A 25,345-nucleotide genomic window follows, 5' to 3' on the forward strand; every position below is an offset into this window, starting at 1 on the left:
CACAAAATGCGTCACTCCAAAGGGAGAGGTTCCATGCATATTAATAGAGTAAAACAGCATTAGGGTTTTTTTCTGTAAGCTTCCAAAGCAAAGGATACATTTTTTTTAATCTACAGAACTAAATGCTACAAGAATAATATGCTACTATTTTTTTGCCATATATTGGAAAAAACTTCTTAACTTACAAATAATACAAAAATAGACAATGGCTTTTGGGTGAAAATTAAAAAAATGAAGCATGGTTTAAAACAATACTAAAAATAACTATAAATGAAATGTTTAAAAATCACATTGAAATAGCTAATATAACTATAGGTGGCCAAACAAATACGCACTTTTCACATAGCAAACATACACAATAAAATAAACTGGGAGTTGGAGGAAAAGGAGGAAGGGGAAAGCAATGTACAAATTCCAAAGATAAATACATTATTTATACGGATATCTTACAAAATCCCCTTTAAAACAAAAAGCCTTTTAATTAACTTTGCAAGTATGTGCAAGCTAAAGGTAGTGAGCTTTTTTTCTTTGCAAAATATGCAGTAAAATCTTTTTTTGTGATATTGAAAAACTGTCTTAAGACATTAAAATGTATAAATAGAACAACAACTTTGGCAAAAAATCACAAAAAATCTACAGTATTTATAACTACATACAAAACACAACAGCAAAGAAAAAAATATCAGGCAAATGCATCCTCAGAGCTTTGCTGCATCTTTGCTATTAATTCCTATTTTTAAGAACACTTCCCAGATAATGAGAGCAAAAATTCCCATCAAACAGAAAACCATGTTTTGGAGATCTCAACCTTCTTCTCCTTTCTCCCAGTTTCCTTTTATTCTTAATTCCAAAGCACTTAACCTGTGGTTTCAATCTACTATGTTACAAATGGTAAGGGTCGACTGATAGAGGCGCTATCTCGGATGGGAAATCTGAAATACCTGCCATGTTGCTTTTGTCAGCTTTTGAAGGATTGGTATGAAGTCAGCATTTAGGATGAGTAAACTTTAACCATGTAAATGGCGGAGTGTAAGTGGGATTTGGGGTTGATAACTGGAGGGCATAATGTGGAATTCTGTGCCTGACCCTGTTCCATGAAGTCTCAAAGGAGATTCTCACACAGCACGTGTGCCACCAAGCTCTCGAGAGGCCATCGGCTTCCGAAGAAGTTGACATAAGCAAGAGAGAGAGAGTGCTGTCAGGTTTAAATATGCAGTTTTAAGATCTGTCTAGAGGCACTGGATTTTTGAGTAGAAGGGGAAAATGTGATCACTTACATCACTTTTTAACTTTCCAGGCTGCATTTATTTACACAGTTACTTAAGACAACAATACAAAAGAGAGAAATAAGCTTGCACTGCTAAGGGGTGGCATGTTAAGTTAGATATTGGAAATGCACTGTCCGAGTAACTACCACTTGATATGCTTTAAGGCGCAAAAGCCGACCCTTAGTTTTCTAAAAAAATCTAACTGGCATTCCTATTCTGTCCCATACAAGCTTTTTTTTTTTCTTTTTTTCTTTTTAAACTTTTTTGTAAATATCACCATTTCATTCTCCTTTTACACAGCTTTAAAAACATCATAAATTAAAACATGGAGTCTTATTTATAGTGTCCCTTGTATACAGCTTTATGGTTTATAAAAGACAAATGATTGCCGAGTTAAGCTTTAAAAAAAAAAAGAGAGAGAGAAAGAAAAAGAGGATTTGCTTTTATCAACACAGAATAAATATATCCCCCCAAGGACTTGGGAGGTACAACTGGAACCAACACCCTGCATTAGCAGATCCCTTCCAATTTCAGTATTTGCAAGGTCGGTGATATTGTTTGTTTAAAAATCTGCAGTTATTGTGATTCCTCTTAAAAAGGCCTGAGTTAAAAGTTCCACTCTGGGACTTGTATCAGATTACTTTCTGTAGCAGAATCCAACCTCTTCATTAATAAAATTCTTCAAGGCAATTCTTTCACATGGGAGGAACAATCATGCCAGATATCGCTGTGAAAAGAGAAGACAAGAGTAAATGGTTTTGCATCCAAACTTCTCACTGAAAGAGGGGAAAAAAAAAAAAAGATGGAAAAAAACACCCACACGCCACTATGTTGGTTGAATATTAGCCACACATGTGCTTTCTCATCTTCCCTGGAAGGAGTTTTTCTTATAAAATATACATGTACTTTATTAAGAATGATAGTATGTCAGCATGTGTATGTGTCTTTAACAGAAAAGAAGATCCTAAGCGTCCCTCCCAATCTGATTTCAATTTTAAAACGTAACTGGAAAGTCACATAGTTTGCATGCTGCTGGGAAAGTTGCAGCCCAACGCTTGCAAAATAGTGAGAATTTTCAGTTTGTCACTCTTTTTTTTCCCCTCCCCTTCGCTTCCAAAATATACGATAAAAAACTGGTCCATTGTAACAGCCAGTAGTTTCTGCCACAACCCGTGGCTCTGCCTGTGCTCTGTGTGAGCATGAGGACGGAGGCTCAGAGCAGTGATCTGAGTGACTCCATTTAGGTCCTCAGGCCTGGGAGAAGGGGATACTGGCTCCAGAAGGCATTGTTCACTGGAGGATGCGGACGCAGAATGTCTTCTGTGCCACTGCTTCACTCAGGGTTTCTGGAATGGTCTGACCATGTCCCTAGAAAACTGTAGCCTAGGGAAGCTAAAGAGAGATCCTAGGCAAAGGGAAGGCTGTATGGGATAATCAAAACTCTTGCAAAGCCGTGTTAGGAACCCACACACAGCTGTATTTAGAAAAGCATGGAATCTGACAGCGTTCCACCCCTGGCTTTTCTGCCTGCTGGGTATGTCCCCCCCCCCCCAAAGCTAGTTGCTTGTCTCCTTGCACCTCTCTGCCTCCTCAGCTAGAAATGCAGCGTATCGGTATTTGCAAGGGCCGTGATATTGTTAGGGTTGTTGGAGATTTAAATGAAACAACCAGTGCGAAGTGCTTAGCCCGGATCAGCTCCTAGTTAATAGAGGTGGGCTGCTGTTATTTTTAACTTCTGCCGCTAAATTAGCTGTGTGACCGGTGCGAACTGCTTAATTTCTCCGGGCTTGTGTTTCCTCATGAACTAGGTACCATCCGATATGGAACACTTCACAGGATGGGTATGAGGAATAAAGGGATGAGTGCAGCGTTCCGGATGGCAACTTTGAAGTATGTGGAGAGGAGAGCGATGCTTACATTAGAAGCAAGAGGCAGCCATCTTTGGCTCCCAATGATGGCTTAACATCCTGTCAGGCAGAGAGAGGAAGTCATTGCTTTCTTTTTGTTGGCAATTCTAAATTTAAATGAATGTCCTTGTCAGTGGTGACTGCATCTAGGAAGTGACCCTGTAAACTTCCCAACTCTCACGTCTGCGAGAATGTGCCTTTGTTGGTAAGCGAGCCCCAACTACCACAAATCCTGCAGTAGACGTCGGAAGGCCAGGTGAGGCTGTGAGCCCTGTGCGCCCCACGTTCCTCTGCTTCCCCTACCCCAGCCCTGGCATTTTCAATTCAATTTTTTTAAAAAAAGTATTTTGCCAAACACTTTTTCCGTTAATTTTTAAACCCATCTGTATTCACAAGGAAATTTAATCCACATGTTTCTGATTCATTTACACGTAAATCATCCACATGTTGTTTTGCAAGAGCCGTTTCGCAGTCCAAAAGCTCCTGGAGTCTTTTTTGTAAGCCATCATAAGCCATTTTTCTTAGAAACAGGAAGTGTCACTTGCCAAATGCAGACCAACTTAAACCCCCAAAGGTTTGGGATCCACTGGAGATGCAGTCCCCTTAAGATTCAAGTGAGCCCTGGATTTGACTGAAATGGGGAGCTGGGTCTTTCAATCCAAGCCTTGAGAATTCAAGATGCTGTAGCTCCAAAGGCAAGGGGGAGGTAGCGGGAGCAAGAGGGTCTTTGCGGTGTGACAGCTCAGCATGGTCCTGCCTCCCTAAGGATCTTTTCCTCCAGGCTGGAGGTGCGTCCAGGCACCTTTACTAAAGGCGGGGCTTTCCGTGGGAGTTCTAACCCTCTGGCAAAATAAGCGTGTCTCCTTATGCCTTCCGCCAAAATCTACTGTGTGTGCCTGGCATTAAAGGGCAGTCTCCTGCAGCATACATCAGGCAGCGTCAATATGATACAAAGCAAAGTAGAAAACTGACCAACTTCCTGCTACTACCGTCAGTGGACCCAGCCAGAATGTATCAGCTGGGCCCTAAAAACATCTGGATTTTTTTTTTTTAAATTCTAGATGACCAGAATTTTTTTAAAAAAGAGCTACTCAGTGTTCTGCTACCTGAATAGTATGTTAGATCAATTAGATAAAACTTCTATTAGGGCCACATTAAAAGCTATAAAGCAAAGCTAAGTGATGTGCTGCGAGTCCACAGATAACTGCTTCTTAGTCTGGAACACAGGAGTCAAAACGTCCAGCACCTTGAGAGCCCAGGCTGGGATCATGAGTGAGCAAGGTCCCCTCAGCGTGGACTGAGGTCTGTAGGGTGGGTGGCACTCTAAACGCTGCCCTGGTGCTGCCGTGCAGGAATGCCTGCTCACAGCCACCCAGCTTTCCAATTACTTCTAGAGAAGGTGGGCAGGTGGATTTTTTAAAAGATAAAATAGCCCAGTCTATATGTGTTAGCAAAAAGTTAAAATTAACACCAAATGAACAACTGTACATATCTGGGGGTATCTAGGGCTGGCTGTGGTCTGCCCGCAGTTTCCTACCTTTGCTCCGTTGGCCTTCAGATTCCTCTGGGGGTCTAACAAAAGCCAGGGAACCTCTCTCCAGAAGAAGCCCCAGAGGTACTTACACCCAGAGTTTTGCACATAATATCAGGGGGTTACAGCTCCCTAAATCTCATCGGTCACTTCCTAAAGTCCAGACGCAGAACCCTCACGGATGAGTAGATTTTGGGAAAGGAGCTCCCTTTGTGGCCTCTGAATTTAGGCACCTCTAAAGTGGCCGTTTAATAAAGAAACCTCATTGCACGACTACAGGGAAGCTCCCGGAATGTTAGAAGCTGTTTTTCTTGTATCCGTGCTGTAATCCCCAAGATTACTTACGTGGGTGAGAGGGATGGCTGTTTCAGGCTTAGAATGTTCCAGAAATGCCACTGGCACACGCACTTGGCCCAGTAGGGCCCGTGAAGATTCCCATGAGGACACGACAGTCTCAGTAACATGTGCCAAAGACATCACAAGACGGAGGAGGCTCTGCCATTCCCCTGGCTGCTGGGTGAGCACGTGCCCTGACCAGAGCGCAGAAAACTACTGGCTTGAGAGGCAGTGCATTTTTCAGTGTGATAAGAACAAAGACAAAACGGAAAGTTTTGCCGAGCTGGGAGAGTTTGGAGCGAGAGGGTGGAATGTGGTCTTCCTTGAACCACCATATGTGTAAGAAAGAATGAGGAGCTAATCAGGAACAGAATGGGGGGGAGAGCTTGCACAAACTGAACATATGCGTGGAGCGAAAGACAATTCCAGGAGATTTGCTACCAGGCTGCAGATAGTTGGGTGAGGCCAGCCAGCCTGCGCTTCAGGGAGGTGGGGAAGGAAAGCGGCACAGTGTGCGGACAATTTTTGTAAAATCACTCTGGCCTTTTTGTTTTTAATTCTTCGCTGCGGAGACTGTCTGGGACATGGTTGGGGTTTCAACTCCCCACATTGGGGACAGGTCCAATGGCATGGTGACAGCATTCTTGGGGCTGCCTGTCTCTTGATTAGTGAAGTCCTTTGAGGCCTGAAATTGCGGAGAATCCATGTGTAGGGGCACATCTTTAGGAGAAGGGAAAGGATGTCTCCAGGACAATAGCTGAGCGTACGAAGTGACTCAGGTCTCTGGGCTCTGAAAACAGACACACTTGGGGACTCTAAGATCAGGATTGATCAGTGACATTATCTACATAAGAATGGAAGGAGATTTCTCTGTGTTTTTGTCTTTAAATTCAAAATATGTCTGAATTTCCCAAGTGTTTCATGGGATGTTCACTGGTGTTAACATTCGGAAAAGTGTTCTGTGGGCAAAGAGGTGCAGAGAACAGAATGGGAGACTCTTTTTATCTTTAACCGCAGGGTGTCTCAGAGCCTTTAGTTAAACATACGTGCATTGTGACTCCAAGACAGTGATGCAGTAAACACCAACTTCTAGGTTTGTTTGACCATAACATTTTCTTTTTCTTTTTTTTTTTAACAGAACATCTATGGGACCCCAGAAGTACTGAGATAGAGTTGCTTTGTCCTAAAAAATTTCTCAGACGAATCGTAAATCGTCAAAGGTTTTAGCTACCTGGGAGAGAAAACCAGTTGGAATCACAGTAGAAACTGTGAATTTTAAAGTATCAGTAAAGAATGGAACTTCTGACTCCCAGGTAAGGACTTCCTGTTCAAGCTTCTCCCTGCTTCTTGGTGCCTGTGCTGCAGAAGGGTGCACAGCCCCCTACACATGACTCTGGCTCAGGTTATCCTTGATCCTTCTGCCTGAAATGCTCCTCCCCCATCTCCCTGGACCCAAATCCTACTTGACCTTCACCCAAGGTCCAGTTCAAAGGCACCCTTCTCCACTAGGCTGCTCTGAACTCCCCCTAATCTTTCCCTCCTCTGAACTTCCACAGCTGGGCATCCAGCCTCTCCCAGACAGATCTGCTTTCTTTCCCCTGGTGTCATGTTTCCCCTAACGCAGGAAAAGCTTTTAAGGTCAGCATTTGCTGGTCCACATGGTCCTAGCCCAGTGGCTTGACTACGACCATTTCATTTAGCACAGGGCTGATACAGTAGTCAGTCAGCCTGGGATTTAACCCCAAGCTCCCCCTACGTGCTAGCTGCGTAACTCTGGATGAGCCAGCTTGGCTTTGTCTCAGTTTCTGCATCTGTACGATGGGGACAATAGACAGCCTATATCTAAGACTGGTTGGGAGGAACACATGAGACAGTGAAAAAGCCAGGCTGGGAAGAAGCCCTCCCTCCCACATTAGTGGCTGTGACCATTGTCATCACCATCACGTGAGACCACAGTGCGTATCTGTTGGGGAATAAACGTGAGTGCTGTCACCAGAGGAGGCTGAGAAAGGGCTGGTAGCGAAAAGGGCCTCTAAGGAGTTGGCTTGAAAAAAAAAAAGAACGATGGACAATTAAGAGTGATAGCTGGAGGTAAAAAGACCTTTAAAACACTTAAAACAACCTAAATGTGTCACCTCTAATCTTGTTTATGTGGTCAGTTTGCTTAACCAACTCTTCCTTCGTCACCTGCCCTGTCTTAATGATCACAATTCTGAACGAGGTGGGTCCAAATGAAGCAGGTGTTACTGTAACAATGCAAAGGAGGAGGGCTGCAACACTTCAGAGATCCTCACCCTCAATTCTACAACCCACCTGTGTCCTTTCTTTTCTTTTTTTTTAATAGAAGTGGAATTTAGACAGCTGAAGATGAAGTAATTCTTTAGTTATGGGTCTAGCAGCCTCCAGTCAGAATGTCACTTTTCTCAGGGGAGACTCCAAGGCAAGAGCTCCCTGAAAACCGTGCTGCATCTCACCCGTGTCCGCAGGGACAGCGTGCAGAGGACAGACGTGTGACCCCAGGTGTGTGGGCCCTGCCTGGCGGGTGGATGGTGAAGAGTGGAGTGGGCAGGAGGGAGGACAGCTTCCAAGGTGGTATCAGTTAACGTGACTTTCATTTCTCGACTCATTCCTCCTCTGCTGCCACCTCCCCCAAACTAGGGACGTTTGGTACATGACAGTACTGGAAAAACAAAAACCACCAGAAAGCGTCCCCGGGACACGTGCTCAACTAGAAGGAAAGGGCAGCGTCATCCACAATAGCAAATCCAGCACAAAGCGTGTCCCCCTAAACCCTCCCAGCTGTGAGCTGTGCATTAGAAACGAGACGGAGACTCAGCCGCTGATGAGAAGCGGGGAGCAGTCTCTGTACTTTCGGAATCTGTGCAGACATGGGTTAGAGATGCCCTGGGGGTGACAGATGCACAGACTTTCTATGTGTCCCTGTCTTGATGCCATTTCATCATTACTTAAGTGTACACACCCACACACCCCCCCACACCACCCGATGTTCCCTAGATCCAGGAGGTTCTAAAACTCAAGCTGAGTCCCTACTTTCAGTCCCTTCCTGCTCCCTCCTCGGCCCACATGGCATGAAAAGACACTCGGCCTCACAGAACAGCTGCCCACTTCAGTCACCGGTGGCCAGTGATACAGCTGTGACCCTGCAAGGGCCATGGGCCTTTTCTTCTCAAGCGCCAGCCCTCCACGGCGGATTACAAACCCCATTATACCTTCTTCCTGACGTCAGGTCTGTGTTTAACAAGCATTGTGATTGGCAGTTCAAGAATGGTAGATTTCTGCTTTCCATGGGTTTTATCCTTACTTAAACCCGTTATAAGTTACGTTCGCTTAAGCGTTATAGCCTCAGTTTGCCAGCTGGGGGTGTACTGTGCGTGCCAAGGCATTATTTTTAGCGGAAGAAGAGACTTGCGTGAATGGGTGGCTCCCCTTTGTGGGGTGGGCATTTCCTATCACAAGGAACGTTGCCTGAAATGTCGTTCCACAGTCCGATCATCTTCCTTTTCCCTCTAAGAAGATGGCTTTGCAGTGTATGTATATTTCAGGGAGGGGGCAGGGGCACTGACCTTGGCTGTGCTGGGCAGACTGGCCAGCAGGTCTCCGAGGAGTGCCTTGCTGAGCCCTTATGGAGTCAGAAAAGGAAGCAGGAGCTCAGGCTCAGGAGTCACACAGATGGGGTTCAGTTTGGGCTCCACTATTACTAGATATGTGACCTTGAGCAAACGGGGCCTTGATTTCCTCATCTATATAATGGGAGTAGTACCAACCTCATAGGGTCTTCAAGAGAATGGATGTAAGTTTACATCAGTGTAACGTGTCCCGTACAGAGTACGTGTATAGAAGTATAAATAGATAGAGATATAAGAAACAGGGCTGCCCCCCTGACCCCTCTCGACCTCCATGACTCACCTCCACCAGTGAAGATGGGCAAGCCGGCTGTGAAGGAAGGCTCCGCGGGGCACTGGGTAGGCTAAGGGTTAGGGCATAGACCCTGAGGGTTTATATTCATCCCCACTGTTTCTGGCTATGCCTATGGGCAGGTGTTTTCTCTCCTTATGCCTCAGTTTTATCCTCTGTACAGTGGAGAGCATAATTGTCCTCATGTTTCATCAGGAAGTTGTGAGGATTAAATAGGATAAGGCAGGCTCAGTGCTGAGCACTGGTCAGCGCTCAAGGAATGGCAGCTGATGATTTTATTGATCTTACTTCCCTGCCAGCTGCCTTACGAATCCTGGATACATCCCGTTTACCCGCTCTGAGCAGTAAAGTGCCTGGAAGCTGGAGGGAGGAGATGAACTCTCGAGCCTGGGTTTGAAGCCAGCCTCTGCCACCCACCCCTGTCGGAAGTCAAGCCACTCCATGACCTCGCTGACCTTTCGCTTTCTCGTCTCTAAGGTAGGGGCTCTGAGTGCTGATCACACGATCCCACTGTGGGGAAGGAGGGGGGTCATGCGGGTCAACGCCACAACTCAGTGCCAGTAAGAAAAGTGTAAGAAATGGTGGGACCCGTCTTAAAAGGTTGGGTTTCTTCTCAATGAATAGAAAGGTCACCTCAAATTTGGTTACTCTGTTATTTTCCATATTCCATGAGGGGGAGGAAATCGAACAGTTTTGATATGAACCAGAGTCCTCTAGTAGCACTTCAGGGTTTCTGGTTCCCAGTAGTAAGTCTTGGGTCTTTGGTCTAAGATGCTGTAGCCTCAGGGCTCTGGCTTGGCCAACTCACCCCCTCCCCATTATCAGCCCCACCAAATGTGCATGCTGACACAGGCAACAGGAAGGGAACCTACTTCAGGAGAAGGCCAGTCCCGGGAGAGACCCTGCAGTGGAGAACTTGCTAGAGTCCACAAAAGACTGATCTGATTATGGCGACCACAGGGAATGAGAGAGGAAAGAGAAACCATGGCATTAGTAAGTGGAAACAGTATTCTCAAGCAAATCCCAGGCCTGAGCAGAATTGCTGGAGTTGGAAAGAGAACTGCTCAGGCAACTCCAGCAGAGGAGGGATGCCGGGGACGGGGGGCGGCGGGGGAGGGGGGCGCGTCAGGGACCAGGGCCGACGAGGGCGAACACAAAGGAACAGAATAGATGAGGGTGGACAGAAGCAGGCAGGCCCCAGGCCGATCCCCTCGCAACAGTGGCGCATCTGCTTCAGGCCCTGGGAAGGTGAGTCAGGGCGTCTGGTTGGCCCGGGTGGGGCCTGGGGCTTACCTTGCAGGCTGTTCCCGTTGGTGCTGGTGCAGGTGGGAGGTGGGGAGGTCTGGGGTCTGACCACAGGCGCAAAAGCACTCTTCTGTTTCACGGCTGAGACCATGTTGGCTGGTGAGAAGGAGAAGATGCCGGAGGAGCTGCTGCAGTTGGAGGGGAGGCTTGTGGAGGAGGCCATGGTGGGGCTGGATGGCACGACTAAGGGGCAATGGGAAAAGAGAAATCAGTGCCTCTCCTGGTGTCCTGACACAAGGCATCTCAGCTCCGACCCTGACACCCATCCTTCTCAGGCCGCCCTTCTAGAAGGAGCCTTCCCTGAACTCTGAGGGTCTTGTCTGCTCTCATCATTTGGTACTCAGCATGTGTTTCCTTTTGTTGTAGGCCGACTATGTACCAGGCAGCGTGCTAGAGCACCCCAAGCCAGGAAACAAGAGCGCTCTTATAAGGGGTAGAGTACCACATGATAGCCTCAAAGGTGAGTATGGCCAACTCTGGGGAGGCAGGGAAGGGAGACCAAAGAAGGCTTCATGGAGGAGGTGTCAGGGGAAGCATTGCAGGTAGGGCCTAAACTAAGGTTCTAGCAAAGGGTCTGGGGATACAAGAGACAGGAGGAAGCCAACCTGAGAGAGTGTGGTCACCAGTGGAAGGAGAGGTGTGAGGAAGAAGAGTGAGTTGAAGGCAACACCAGGATTCCAGCTTAAGGCACTGGCAGATGGTGGTGTGTGTGTGTCGCCTGTCTCCCCATGGAGCTACAGCTTCCTGAAGGATATGACTGTATCTTCATGCTCCACAAGACAGACAGAGGTAGGTCGGAAGCCAGGCGGGTAAACAGTCTGCCACGTGCAACACGTGTGAATAACGCAGGACTACAAGTCAAAGTTTCAAATTCTCTCTATCCCCCGCGGAGCTGTACAGAGATGAGTGTGAACTAATAAGCAGCAGGATCGGAGCCTTATGTAAATACTCACAGTCTGGGAGTGGTGGGGACGTGAATTAGCAATGATAGGAGACCTTCGGCAGTTGAGAGAGAGAGAAAACCTAGCTGCTTGGGGAGACGAAAGAGTTTGGGCGATGCACGTTCTCCACCAACCACAGTCCTCTCTGCCCGGCCTTTCATTCATCTTTTGATAGTTGCTAATAATCTCAGGTCACTTTAGGAGACAGATTTTGAGCACATGAAAGCCCTCTACACTCAGGACTGGTGCCATCACACACTCACCTTCCATTTCCTCCGTCTCCTGGGAAAAAGTATGAATCCTGCCTGATGATTTTCAGGCAACTTAGTTCAAATTCTAGGCACTTCCTCCTTCACTGTATTATTTTTCACATTATGTCATAAACCTTATATATTGCTTTATCACCTGCAAGAATCTTCACATCTTTTTCATCTATGTCATTGGCCAAGCAAGCTTAAATTGGGACCTATTACATCCTTTTGACACCTGAGCAAACCCAGCGAGCTGAGACTCAGAAAATAGTCCAGTGACTTGCCCCAGGGCCATAGCTGGAAGGTGAGGCCAGGAACCAAACCCAAATGCAGTGCTCTTTCTACTGGGCTACCCTGCTAAGCAAACAGATTGCCATCGGACAGGCACCTTCCCATGAGCACACCAGAGTCCAAATTGCCAGTTAGGTGGCCTCCGCCTCGGCCTACTGGCTTTGGAAAGTTAGGGAAGTGGTTATCAAATCGGTCACAGGCAGCAATTGGCATCGGGGTGGTGGGGGGTAGGGGAAATGACCCCTCGTAATCGGCCCTCAGCACTACACAATCCAGACGCACTGGATGCTTTATGGAGCAGAACCCAGAGCCGCCATCATCAGAATTTTCACAAACATTTTCTAAACTGTACTTTTTCTTTTAATGAGACCAGCATTTTTATACATCTCTGAGGATTTGTAAATGTGAAAATACGCTCAATAATAACACCCATTTAAATTGCAAAACTCCTGCACTGGAGGTTTGATTTTTTAAATATTCGTAGACTTGAAATCCTGCTGGTTCACTGAGGAAGGCAATTAATCTCCTTGGCAAATGCGATCATTGTGTGTATTTAGAGGTGGGGAGTTTGGGGAGGGGGCGTTACCAGAGGAAGGGGTGAAATATAGTCAGGCAGTTCCATTTGTTATAACATGATTAGATATCAGCCACTATACCAGAAAGTGTGTTCACCAGTGGAATGTCTTATATTATTTTCTATTCTGTTTGGAATTTTTCAACATGAGTGGTTTATGAATAATTAAATATTATGGAGACAAAAAGTCAAATCAGCTGGGCTTTGTGTTTATTGTTTTATTTGCATTTATGCAGATAAAACTGTCCCATCTGAGAGCCTGTTTGAGAATTTAATACTATATTTGTGAGCACTGAGGAAATCAATTAATGGAAATTAAATGTTCGAAGTTTCGTGGTCTGACGGATGCAATCTCAGGCTCAAGTCGCTGGGTGTCTGCAAGGGCTTGGGAAGACACAGCAATCCAAGCCCCTCAACTGAATTGCTGCCACGTAGCGATTAGGTTATTGATTTAATTAAGAACGCCACCTTTTAATTTTCAGGTCATGATTGAAACATTTTCTGATTGAGTAGAAGGGAGGACACTGAAATGATAGATCTGTGAGAAACAATTTTTTGATGAATCAAAATCTAATGTGAAACTGACCCCAAACACTGATGCTCAAGCAGACAGACGTAATCTATGCAGATTATTAGGGGGGATTTTAAATGTTCAACAAGCTGCTGATTCCAAGCAGATCAAGTAGAAATAAAGAAATATAGAGATTTAGCAAAAATGTGCAGAAACACAGGACACCCTGAGCCTACAGATTCACCAAGAAGGTAAATGGCCCTAAGTATTACTTTCAGAAATAACTTCTCACAAAGGCCAAGAATGATCTTTCCTTTTTCAACAGCCTAGCACACTCCACATTTCCACTATCATCAGAGAAAGCATCCTTTTCCGTATTTTTAGCTGAGACTCTCATTTTAAAAACATGACCATTCTTTCATTTAACAAACAACACAGCGGCTATCATCCCACAAAATTCTAAGAGTTTACATATTTTATACACCGGAAGAGCCACCCACATTGTCCAAGATGAACCTGGTATTCTATGTAAAGCTCCTCAAAGGGCGACAAAGAGATTGCGCAAACACAGCCTATGACATTTTATATGTAAAGATGCCAGTTCCCTGAGGTTCTTTAGATGCAATCTAAACAGTGCACAAAAAAATCCTTTAAGCTAAGCTTCTGTAAGACAGGGACGAGACACCAAAGAACAATTTCTTGTGTGTGCGTAATTTTTTTTCATCATGCCAAATTTTTGGAAAAAAATAATGTGTGTTTTTTGATTTGTTCAGTTTTCGTTTTTTCTTTGTACATATCGAACACAAAGGGGAAACACTTTCCAAGCACTAAAAAAAGAGATTTCAAGTTTGGATAGTTGTTAGTATGCTACACTACCAGCACCACCTAATATCATTCTGTCATTATCATTAGTACCTAGATTTGTTGAATGCATCTCCTATGCGCCAGGCCTCAGGACGAGCTCATTACGTACCTTATTTTATCCAAGTCTCACAACAACTGTATGGGAGCGGGTACTGGTTCCTTCCCCGTGTTACAGATAAAGAAAACTGAGGTTTAGAGGGGAGATGAACCTGCCCGCAGCCACCAGTCAGCAACTGGTAGAAGAAAGAGTCAAACCCAACTCCATCTGACTGGAAGCTTGGGTTCCTGCAATGACATCACGCTGCTGTTTGTTTGGGTTGCAGCCGAGTTCTGTGAGGGAGATGGGGAGGACGGTGAGCAAGGAGGGCAGAGATTCCTGCCGGGGACAGTGCTGGCTTTGGTCCCATCACCTGGCGGGGCAGGGGCCCTCAGACTGGGGACCGGGGAGACCTGCACAGTGGGCCACACAGCACGACGCCCAGTTCTTAGAGCAAAAGTGTGCAGAAACACAGGACACACATCTCTACTTACTGGCATAGGGCGAGTTGGCAGCTGAGCCATTGAGGAAGGTCGGGGAGCCGCCCAAATTGGACATGGCGGCAGTGCCGTATCCATTCATGCTCGTGGTGACCGAGTTATAGTTGGTCTGCTGAGGGGTGGTGCTCGGCACGTACCCATGTGGTGATACGCTGCTTGAGTTGCGGGTGAAACCTGAGGGGCGGGGGCAAAACCAAGGATGAGGTTGGGTGGGTGGCGGATGGGTGGCGGGTCTGAGAAGCTTGGGGAAAGGAAGGTCTCTGTTTCTTGCCCCATCGCTGCATCCTGAAGGGAAGGGGCCAGGTGGTTCATGGCTGGATTGGTGGTGCTAGCACCGTGATTAAAATGGGAAGCGAGCAAAAGACACATTTCTCAGGAGATCATAGATACTTAGCGGGCCTGTGAGAAGTGGCAATGCAGGACCTATCAATCACTTATCATTTGGGAACAGAAATAAATCCCAATCTAAGAGACATACTACCCTGGAGGTAACCGGTTCCTACTCCCTGGGCAAGGATGATGTGCTTTGGCCCCTCCAGAACTTTAGTTCCACCCCTCCTTGTGATCTGTCATTCATGGTTTACAGTGAAAAGTCAAATGGTGAGGTAACTAAATGCATGCATTCTTTCTAGCACCTCCACCAAATTACCAGACATGATGGCTAGAACCAAAATTCTACAGTAATATCTGATACACACAGACTAGGAATCTCCCCTTTTGGGGGGGAAAAAAAAGCCTTTTTAAAAATAAACACTGTTTTGTGCCAAATAAATGGGGGTGGGGTAGCTTGAGGTTGGGAAGGGGCAGGGAAATGGGGAGGGGAAGAGTGGGGCTCCTGACCCTGATTGGTAGCCTGCGACGCCTCGGAGACATTCACAGCCAGTTGTCCACTGAAGGAATTCACGCCCATCATTCCCGCGTGGACCGAGGTGTTAGTGAGGGCCGGGAGCTGGCTGTGGTTGCGGGGGACACTGTACAGGGCCTCTGCGATGTCAGCTGCTCTCTTCAGAATAATCTCCTGAAAAGTAACAGGAACATCCCCCTTAGCTGCCCAGTCAGATTCCCAGGAGTACCACGTTCCAAGTGTTTACTACAGGCCGTGCTTAGGGCTTTCCGCGGTTAACGGCACTAACTTCTGCAACCCTCTCAACCAACCTGGGTGTTCAGTCTCATCATCATCACGCCCATACCACGGATGGGGCAACTGAGGCTCAGAGAGGCCAAGACCTCACTTCAGGACACTTACCTATTTAAGGAGAGAGCTGGGCTGCATAACCCTGTTCGTCTGACTCTGAAAGCCCATTAACTCAGCCAGTCCCCTCTATACTACCTCGCAGTACAGGACAGCAACCTGGGGCTTTCCTTCCCCACAGGTAACACAGAGAACTCTGGGTTCACACACACGCACACACACTCACACACACACACACACACCCTGCGACTCATCTCCCCATATGAAGTTAAGGGCAAGTTTACATGATGACCTGTGTCCCTGAGTCCCTGAGTATTAATGGGACTGTGTCCCTTGGACACTGATTCAAATGACACAAGCAAGGAAGGAGGATTTCTCAGACTCAGTTTCCTGAGCAAGTTGAGTCAGATACATGGAGTTGCTCTACGAAATAGAAGCAGACAATATTCAGGCCTCATTATACTTTTTAGGAGAAGAAATTAAATCCCCCTTTTCCTCCTAAATTTTCTTGAAAACCTGAGAGGAATAAAACCAAGCACCGGTAACTCTCTTCTTCAGTGATGAACTACATTCCCACAGAAGAGTCCTTTTAAATAAAGTACCTTTTCTCGTAAGAAAAAATTATTCCCTAGAAAAGGCGTTAAAAGATTTACAAAAGAAGAGAGAAGACGCGAATGGCCTTGCAACCCGTTAGGTCCGAATGACTTACACACTGAACTCGTGCAAGAACTTTTGTATTTTTCATACTTTTTCATTCTAATAAAGACTAATAAGGACTTATAAGTCTAATAAGGACTCCAGGCACTTCAGTTGAATGTGGAAGGTTCGAAACCCACTATGCTCACCTGGTTGTTGTGTGGCATCCCATACAGCGCTTCCACCAGATCTGCAGCCCTTTTGAGTATCACTTCCTGTCAAGGAGAAAAACAGATACAATCCTCTGAGTGAAGGCAGGATGTCATTATCTTTTCACATGATCACGTACCACTTTCCTCTGGCCATCCTTTGCCAACGCACTGCTTTAAAAGAACCCCCGAATGTCATTAAATCACCAATGTATCCCTATTCACGTACACACTTAATCAAGTCAAAAGGTGAGCATCATTGGTACTGCAAGATAAAATACATCACTCAATAGTGCGCCATAAGCACGATAAAGCACTCATATGTTTATTGCTGAATACAATTGCGAGGTCATTTACTAGATTACTATGATGGATGTCAGTTGGTGCATGTTATGAATCCCTGAGATGTGTTTATTTTGCACTTAACTGCTTATTCCAGGAACCATGACCTTATCAGACAGGTCATTTTCAAGAGATGTCCAATCAATCTTCAGCAACTAGAAGCATGTAGCATTCAACTTCTTTTGTTTATCTCCCTTGCACGGCAGAGTCATGATATAAGGGAGCGATGTAGTAAACCCATCTACTGGGGCAATGCACTGTTTTGTCAGAGGTTCTCACAAAAGAATTCTCCCTGCCCCTGGAAGCTCCCTCTGCACCAGTTTTCATGACCGGCAGAGTCTGTTTCTCTTCTAGCAATTCTTTGCTATTTCAGTATTGTTTGTCATTTTCCCCATTTGCTCATTAATTCTCCTTCTAGATACATGCTCCACTGTTCACTCCAGGTGAAGAAAAAATGTCTCCTTTTCATTTAGGTGGGCTTCCATATTTAGATAGCATGCTTGTTTCTAATAATATAGGGCGCTCTACAAAAATGTGTGTGGTGGTAATTTTTTTTCATTCTAACCACAAGAAATCGTTCCCTCTTCATTCAGCCCTAATTTTCTGCAGATTCATTTATACTGGAATGTGAAAAGGAAAGTTAAGCTTGATACAAATAAAATGGAGGTTTATCAGAGGAGCAAACATGAAGGCGTGGTGTGGTTATCAGAAGTGATTTGCAAGAAGATATGTTTATAATTTTTTTTGCTGTGGGTAAAGTTTCAAAAAGAAGTTTAACTTTAAACATTTTACACAATAGAGTTCTGCATGGAGAAGCAGTGCTGTTCAATTTTCACATACTGCAGACGCTGATCAGAAAATAGGGATATAATTGCATTCATTTTGCTGTCACCATAGCCTCTTCAAAAATTCTTGAACAACTCTTGAAATGACACGCTTTTAGATACATATTAGCATTTTTCGATTTTAAATTCTCTATAAGATAAAATAGTTGTCATACTGCAGTAACTACTTGTGACATATATAATGTCCTAAATTCAAAAATGAGATAGAGGGGTTTTCAGTTCTCAATAAACATTTATGCTTGCCTTAAGCTGCTAGACCCCATTTATAAAACAGTTCTGTTATTTTTCATATAAGGAGTGAAAAACATTATATAATCAATGGGGTTTGAATCAATACATCTGAAATAATTTCTTTATTTTTTTTAATGCAAGCTACAAGATAATCTACCACTGTTTGTTTGCAGTGCTGTCTGACAACAGCAGTTAATAATTTACTATGGTATGGGCACAGTAAACCCTATCCCCAGATCCAATCAGCTTGTGCTGCCTTCACTAAAACCTCACGGCTTTATCTGGCTCTTAGGAAAGATGAAAACAAAACAGGATCAGGTTAGCTTATTTACCAAAATTTGACTTCTCTGGGTCTATATTCATTTATTTCTTCAAATAAATATTTATGCCAGTGTTTGGGCTTGGCAGAGAAGGTATTTTTCTTTTCATTTCAGGGAAAAAAAAAATACAAGTCTCTGTCAAAAGCAAGATAAGGTGCAGTCAGAAACTGCACTTGCAAACTTCAATCTTGGAACAGTATCACTGAGGATTTAGAGCAGTGCTTCTTCTTTTAATTAATTTCACAGAACCAGGGATGAGGGAAGGTAAACTCCACAATAAACTCCAAGATCTTTGAAGTTTTTGTGCCTGAAAAATTCCAACTATCAGTGTAGGCTGTATAAATATATATATCGGTTTAAATAAATATATTTAAACCGATATATTTTTGGTGATAACATTTTTCAATAACATAATCTACAGTGTTCCTTTTTCTCCTTATTCAGTACCCAGGGCTCTCATCACCATTCAATCCTCTGAAAATGAAGCTTGTGCATCTCACTTCCTAGAGTTGCCGCCTCCTTCAATACAAAGAGCCGGGACGTGCTTTCTACTAGGCATGTTGCCACTGTAGGTGGGTCAGCAGCCAGCATTGCTTCAGACCAGCAGTCTTGAGGACAGTGCGTGAATCTGATGTTGTGTCCTGGAAGTGACTCCCTTAAATGATATCTCGCCTATTTTAAAATGTCCTTCATCGTGGTATCAACTGTGGGGTTTAAGGGAGGGTCCACTTTTGGCTCAGCTTTGCCAATGTGATTCAGCTTCCATTAGTTATTTCTGCAAATGGGAAGGAGAAAGGAAATTTCTGGGTCCTCTGTGAGTTAGTGCAGTGGACCTGCAAGGTGCTTGGATTTCGGTGACCAGAAAATTGCTCTCACCTCCATGTCATTATGCTCCCAGTGAACTAGCCCCCAAGCGTGTTTGTGTTGGGGATCTAATATATTGCCTTTCAATCAGAGCTGAGAGCCACTGAACACACAGACAGAACATGACGAGCAGGTCAGGAAAGCAATAAAGATTTTACAGAGCTGTCCAAGGTGCTAAATTTACTCAATAATGGTTTTGGCACCATAGTGTTAACCTCTCATTTACTACCAGTTTGAGGGACTAAATTGAAGTAGCTGACTTCATTTACCTTGAAATGTATATTTTATGACATTATGTAAGTAGATTGAAAGGGCACTGCAGTTTTAACAATTTAAAGGCTAAAGCATGTTTAAGATGAAACTTGAATATTTATTGTATATTGCACTTAAAGTATATAGAATGTTAAAATGTATTGATTAAATTTGTAAAAGGCATTATAAAAATGACAGGTAGTATAAAAGATGTATGCCTCTTAAAATCAAACTGATAGTATATGCTATCTCTTCGGTGGTCACAAGTGTAATTTTTTTGCAGTTTTATATGGTAATTTGAAAATTCTGTAATTTCACATTAGGAAATGATTGAGCCTGGGATGTTAAAGAGAGAAATTTCCCATAAGGGGACAAGCTGCATGTTTCATATAATCTTTTGTCTCTGAAATTGTTCCTAAAGTCTTATTTTTTGCGACATTTAGGAGGGAGCATCGTGTAAGGATCCTTCCATTCTAATATGCAATTTTAGTATTTCTGAAAAGAGAGAGCACTTGACAAGTACTAATATCTAATTTTTCAAAGCATTTATTTGTCAGGAGAGATTGTCTCTTCTTTTCATAATGTTTAAAACGTCTCGCTGCTTGCGGTCTAAAACATGAGGGTAGAGATTAGACTCTTCCAAGATAATTAATCCTATCCTTGGATTAAAAAAATACATATCCCATTGGGGAATTAAGAAGACAAATACCACTACCCTAAATAGTGAAAAGCCTCAGAGTCTCCTTATAGAGCTAATGCTTGTTCTCCAACCTACATCCTGAGTCAGACTATTTTTCTTTTCATGGCTTTGGATTTCTTCTCTCTTAAAGAAAGAGAAAATGTATAGTCCTTAAAAACTGCAACAACTCTTTGCTGACCTATTTCCTTTCTCAATTAAAACCTGTCTTTACCTGCCTTGCTATGACCATCGACTGATGATTATGTGAATGGAGATCTGGAGAGAAAAAAAAAAAATGGATGAACCATACTAAATCTGCTTAGAGTTAGTAGGAACACTAGGAAGATTCAAGGATGAGTGGGGTTCGAGAAACAGTTCAAGTATAATTGGTACAAGTTTTACCATGTTTTGGAACCTTTATAATGAAAGTGCTGAATGGGCTACAAATGCAGAGAGATGACTTGGCTTTACTTCGTATGTTGCAACCCAATCAATTAGCAAATAAGTTTTGAACTTTCTCTTGTCCCAGCAGTCACACACTGATATTACTCTCCAGCACCTTTCAAGGCACCCTGTCTTCCCAGAATTAAGGTACGGCGTTCTGTGGGAATTGCAAAAGATTTCCGCCACCATCCGGTCCTATCCTCTTTATCCAATCTCCTCTCCCTAAACATCTGAAGAACTGCCCTCTATTCTGGGCTAGTTAGTCCTCTCCAGCCTGGAAGTAACATGTTGGGCTCCTTCCTATCTCCATACCTTTACTCATTTTGCCTTTATTTGGGAAGCTGGCTTCAGTCTGTGCCCATTTACAATATCTTCCCATCCTCTAGGGCCTGATAATGAAGGTGGTGCTGGTGGTGGTGGTAGAGTAGTGGAAAACATAACTGTTGTTTATGGAAAGGAAAACATTAACTCATTCAGTCTTTGTGGTGAGACTCCGTATCGCCATTTGGCAGACGAGGAAACTGAGACTCAGAGAGGTCCGCCAACTTGCCCTGACGTCACACAACTAATGAATGGCTGAGCAGGGATTCAATCTCAGGCCTGTTAGACATCAGAGCCTGAGCTCTTCATAATTACACTATCGTATCAGAACTAATTCCACCTTCACTGAGACCCCAGCTCCTAACCTCTCTCATTCCTCTGAAAAATAGTGCTGAATGCACTGCCCAGCACTGCACAGAAGTGGACACTGGGGGGTCATTTTGCTCTGGTCTTAAATGTGTGAGCCTACAATCTCCACAACCAGACTACAGGCTCTTTGAGGTCCTAATCTCCTTCTCTAAGCCCCTAGCACTATGTTCAGCAAACTACAGCCCTTGAGAAATTCTTGTTGAAGAGCTCATTCTAAGATCATTACTGATTTTTAAAAGCACGTGCTTAATTTACATGAGGAAATGACCAAGTCATGTATTTGGCATAGTTTATAAAAGCAGAAGACTTAAATTTGGTGCTGCATTTGGCTCTAGACCTTTAAATCCAATATATAAATTCCCAAAGGTCAAGTCTTGATCACTGGGGGGTTTTTTAATACCACTTTTTTTTTTTAAGTGAATTTGCTCCTTCACTCCTGCTGGCTTGTACTTACATTTTAATTTTGTGATTAATATAATGAATCATGTCGGGTACAGACATTATCTCAAGTTATAGGCTGCTAACAACATGAGGTTTGTCTTGATGTACGTCAGCCTTTTATTAACTATACTCCTAGGCTCTTAGAAATACTTAGGTATTTGCACACTCTTAGGAACCAGGCGTATCACGTCTGATATGCAGACATGGCTCATTCACCTTTCCTTCCATTTCATGACAGTAAACCCGCTGAGGATTAATCACCTTCCATGTGAATCTTCTCTGCAGCATCTGATCTCAAATGTGTTGCTAATAATCTCATATTCACTGGGCCCACCTAGCCTTCCAGAGAGAACGGGAAGGCGGGAAGGCTGTCTAACCACCCAATACTGAGCCCATTTATAAACCCAGTTCCATGTTTTGAGTCATTCAAACCCAGATGAGCAGGGGAGATGGCCTGAACTCTCTTTCATTCAGAGCACATGTAGACCAACTCATAAAGCCAGATGGGTTACCCGTTTACCAACACAACATTAATTTCAAATCTCAGGATCAGATTTTGAGACTCTGGGAACTCCCTCATAAAATTCAAGCCCAGGGATGCTTCTGTAATTTGGGAAGACAACCTGTGCTTGGCTTTATGCTCCCTCAGTTAGAAAATAATGTTTTGAGGGACGAAGAAGAAAACAGAAGCTAAACGTAAACATCAATTATCAAAGTCAAGTTGACCTGGGTGATTCCCGAGAAAGAAGTACAATACTTTCCTGTCACTGCACATTGCCCTGTCGCCCATTTATCACCACTCTACTTTGCCCTATCAGGAGATTCAAGATACAGTGGGTTCAAATATCAGCAAAACAAAATGAAGAGGACCGGCAAAATCACTCCTGATTTAAAGTCGATAAGCACCTATCGGCACTGAAATCAGCACTGGATCTGTTCACCTCCTCACGTTGGAGTTTACTATTGGGTCCAAATTTTAAACAGTATATTCAGCTTACTAGCCTTTAACTTCTAGCTCTTTCCCCACTTGCTTCTGAAACTACTGATTGGAAAGTCTAAAAGCTGAAAAAGTGATTGGAAGTTTCTGGCAGCCCATATCCTGCAGAGCTGGATGTACAATGCAATAAATACTAGTTGACTGAGAGGTATTTCTGTGGAGGGTAGTATTATGTCCCAACTTCCGTTGTGTTTATTCAGCCAAATGGAAAATTCCACAGTGGTAGACTTTGCATCCTAAAAAATCATAGAATGAGGGCAGTGAGGGAAGGGGTAAAACAAACCAAAATAATACTTGAGCACTGTTTAGCTTCCGATCCTCTGAGACATTCCTTAAATTTTTCATTTTTTCTGGTAATATGAACTTCTCGAAGAGCTTACCGCAGATCATTAGAAACCTTTATTGTCACACTTTAAACACGCTTTACTCAGAAGCCCTATGACCGAGAGGAGTCACTCTCATCTAGCATGGATATAATTAAACATGTTTCCGCTGAAAGGGGCATTCTCATTATGGCTAAGGACCACTTTAGAGTAAATTGAAATGGAAAGGAGGAGCATAGATGAGGTGTAGGTAGCAAGTGGTTAGTTCTAGGGAGGCATAAAATGCCAAATGTGTAACAATTATATTTTACAACCCTGCATTCTGAAGACTTCATAGCATTTTATTATAGAAGAAGCTTCAGCTGAAGCTTACCGAACGAACATTCTAGTGCACACTCATTGCCCATAGTCTTTAAAGAAACATAAAATTCAAACCATAATCAAAATCTGCAGAAATATTCAAAACAAAGGAATCAAATATTTTAAAAGGGTCTACTGCTATTCACACAAGAGGCATCGGAAGTGTTCTAGTCTAAAGAAAATGCAGGGGCTTGAAGGGGGTGGGCTTCTGAACCTCCTCTAATTTTAAAGATGATTTTGTGTTCAGATTAGATGACACCCCTCTTACTTCTCAAACATATGATTAAGTATCATCGTGCCGCGTGGCTGGAGACGCGCCCAAAAGCTTTGCCTTTGTTACAAACGTGGAAGACTTCTGAATCACATGAAATTAAGGTAGGTTGTAAGCTAACGCTGCTACATCAACGTAAGACACACTAACTTACATGACTGACTTTTACAGTGGAAAGGAAAAGGCTGTTTTCAGGCAGCTGTTATTGCCTCAATGGGAAAAAGAAAAAAAAAAAATCAATGAAAGTGAAATGAACAAGAGATTTTGTCTGAGTTGCAGTTAATACCACTGAAGAGCTATGGAAATTAAAAGGTCAACAAATAAATTAGCCAGAGTGTTATGAAATGAATGATTTGGTTTATAATTTTATTGACTGAAAATTGTTCACTGCCTATTAGACCAGGTAATTTTTATCTGGTGCCTCAATTACTGTTCCGTAAGCAATAATATAGTTGTAAGAGCTGCTGATTCGATCGCGTGACCTCTGAGAAGCTGGCTAGGACAGCTGACTTTACTATGATGGATAACCAAGCTTGGTCTCCACGAGGTGCGAAACCTCCCTTTCCTGCAAGGGGATCTCATAAAAGAAACACTACACTTGATTCATTTCACCAAAATGTTTGACTTTTCAAGTGTCAGCAGTTAAGTATAAATTGTGAAGCCAGGTATTCCTGAGAAGAGTGATGACAATGGCTTTCCCCCTCTTTTTGGTCTCCTGGCATTCTCTTCTAAATGGTGTCATGGTAATTGGTGAATGGGAGCCTGGGGTGCTTCCCGGCACAAATACAGTGAAAAATGGTGTCTGCACCCTTGTGAATATGACCTGCTTGGAGGTACAGAGCTGAACTTGGTAACCTCTGGCTGGCTCTTCTTATTCCAATTCATTGTACTGGTTTAAGACCAACGCTCTGGGTTAGATCCTGCTGAGTGGCCTTGGAAATCGACTTTCTGATCAGGATGAAAGTCTCTGCTTAAAGAGAAGGCTGTGGACAGAGGTGGCTTTTTCAGGGCTAGGTTGTAAAGTCAGCACATGAAACAAAAACTGCCTAGAGTCAAAATTACCCTTGAAACTCTTTTAAGTTGCCAAGGCCTGGGCTCTTAGAAACACAAAAGCCAGAAATTAACCACTTGTGTTTCTCTTTGTCTTTTGGCTGTGGCTTCCCTTTCCCTAGGGCAAAGGACAATAAATATCTAATTTGAAAGTAAAAGGAACACTGAGTGAACAAAGAGACTTATTGTCGTATGTATGTCCCTGTATGTCTGTGTATGTGTTTGGTGTGTGTATATACAAATGTATGTGTATATTTATATTTTTGGACAAGTACATGTAGTTAAACTTGAGTAAGTGCTATGTGCAGGCTGGAACTATGCTGGACTTTAACGATATCTAAGGAAGGCGAAAATAGAGTTGCTTTTGGTTTCTTAAATTGTTGAACATCATCAGTTATGATATGTACCTCCAGAAGAACGGTATCTGTAAATGATGATTCCCAAGGCTTTACTGATGGTCCTGACTATAACTGCAATTAAAATCCACTGCCTCAAGACTGCTGGGGCTCACTTCTTATTACTCCAGTGGTTAATTGAAGTGTTACTCAAGGCTGAAAATAGTAAGCACGGCCAGAGGCCTCCTAGTGTCTCTGTTTCTAAGGGCTTCAGTCTTGAAGAGGAGGATGCTGGGTGGTTAGGAGGAGAAATGAGCCCCTGTTTACTCCTGTGACTTCTTCTTGAACTAATGAGTAATTATATTCAAAGCCCCTGTACACAGGGTGTGATACAAAGGTTAAACTTAGTCCCCCCCTTGTCAAGAGCTCAGTGCTAAAAGAACTTGAAGGAGGTTCCGGAATTCAGCTATTGGAGTAACTGTTATTACAGAGTCCCTACAGCAATGACTCTGGGGCTAAAGAGAAGGAGAATTATCTCCCAGGTTTGTATGTGTGTGTGTTTTAACTCCTACTGCCACTTCCCTCTGGCTAAGCCATCTGTGAGCTACCCTC

The 25,345-nt window shown here is 43.8% G+C and overlaps 1 protein-coding gene across 4 annotated transcripts in view; it reads right to left on the minus strand.

Moving 5' to 3' along the window:
* Window positions 1-219: 219 nt before the first annotated feature.
* Window positions 220-25,345, minus strand: part of EBF1 (EBF transcription factor 1) — a 394,775-nt gene continuing 369,649 nt past the window's right edge. For all 4 annotated transcript variants that reach the window (XM_033853521.2, XM_033853519.2, XM_033853517.2 and 1 more), the window contains exons 12-16: window positions 16,290-16,355; window positions 15,093-15,270; window positions 14,247-14,426; window positions 10,272-10,466; window positions 220-1,995 (exon numbers count right to left, since the gene is read on the minus strand). In XM_033853521.2, the coding sequence (XP_033709412.1) occupies window positions 1,964-1,995; window positions 10,272-10,466; window positions 14,247-14,426; window positions 15,093-15,270; window positions 16,290-16,355 (651 nt within the window). In that variant the 3' untranslated portion in view covers window positions 220-1,963. The remainder of the gene's footprint in view (window positions 1,996-10,271; window positions 10,467-14,246; window positions 14,427-15,092; window positions 15,271-16,289; window positions 16,356-25,345) is intronic.

This window comes from Tursiops truncatus, chromosome 3, assembly GCF_011762595.2.
Source record: "Tursiops truncatus isolate mTurTru1 chromosome 3, mTurTru1.mat.Y, whole genome shotgun sequence".
Taxonomy (NCBI): domain Eukaryota; kingdom Metazoa; phylum Chordata; class Mammalia; order Artiodactyla; family Delphinidae; genus Tursiops; species Tursiops truncatus.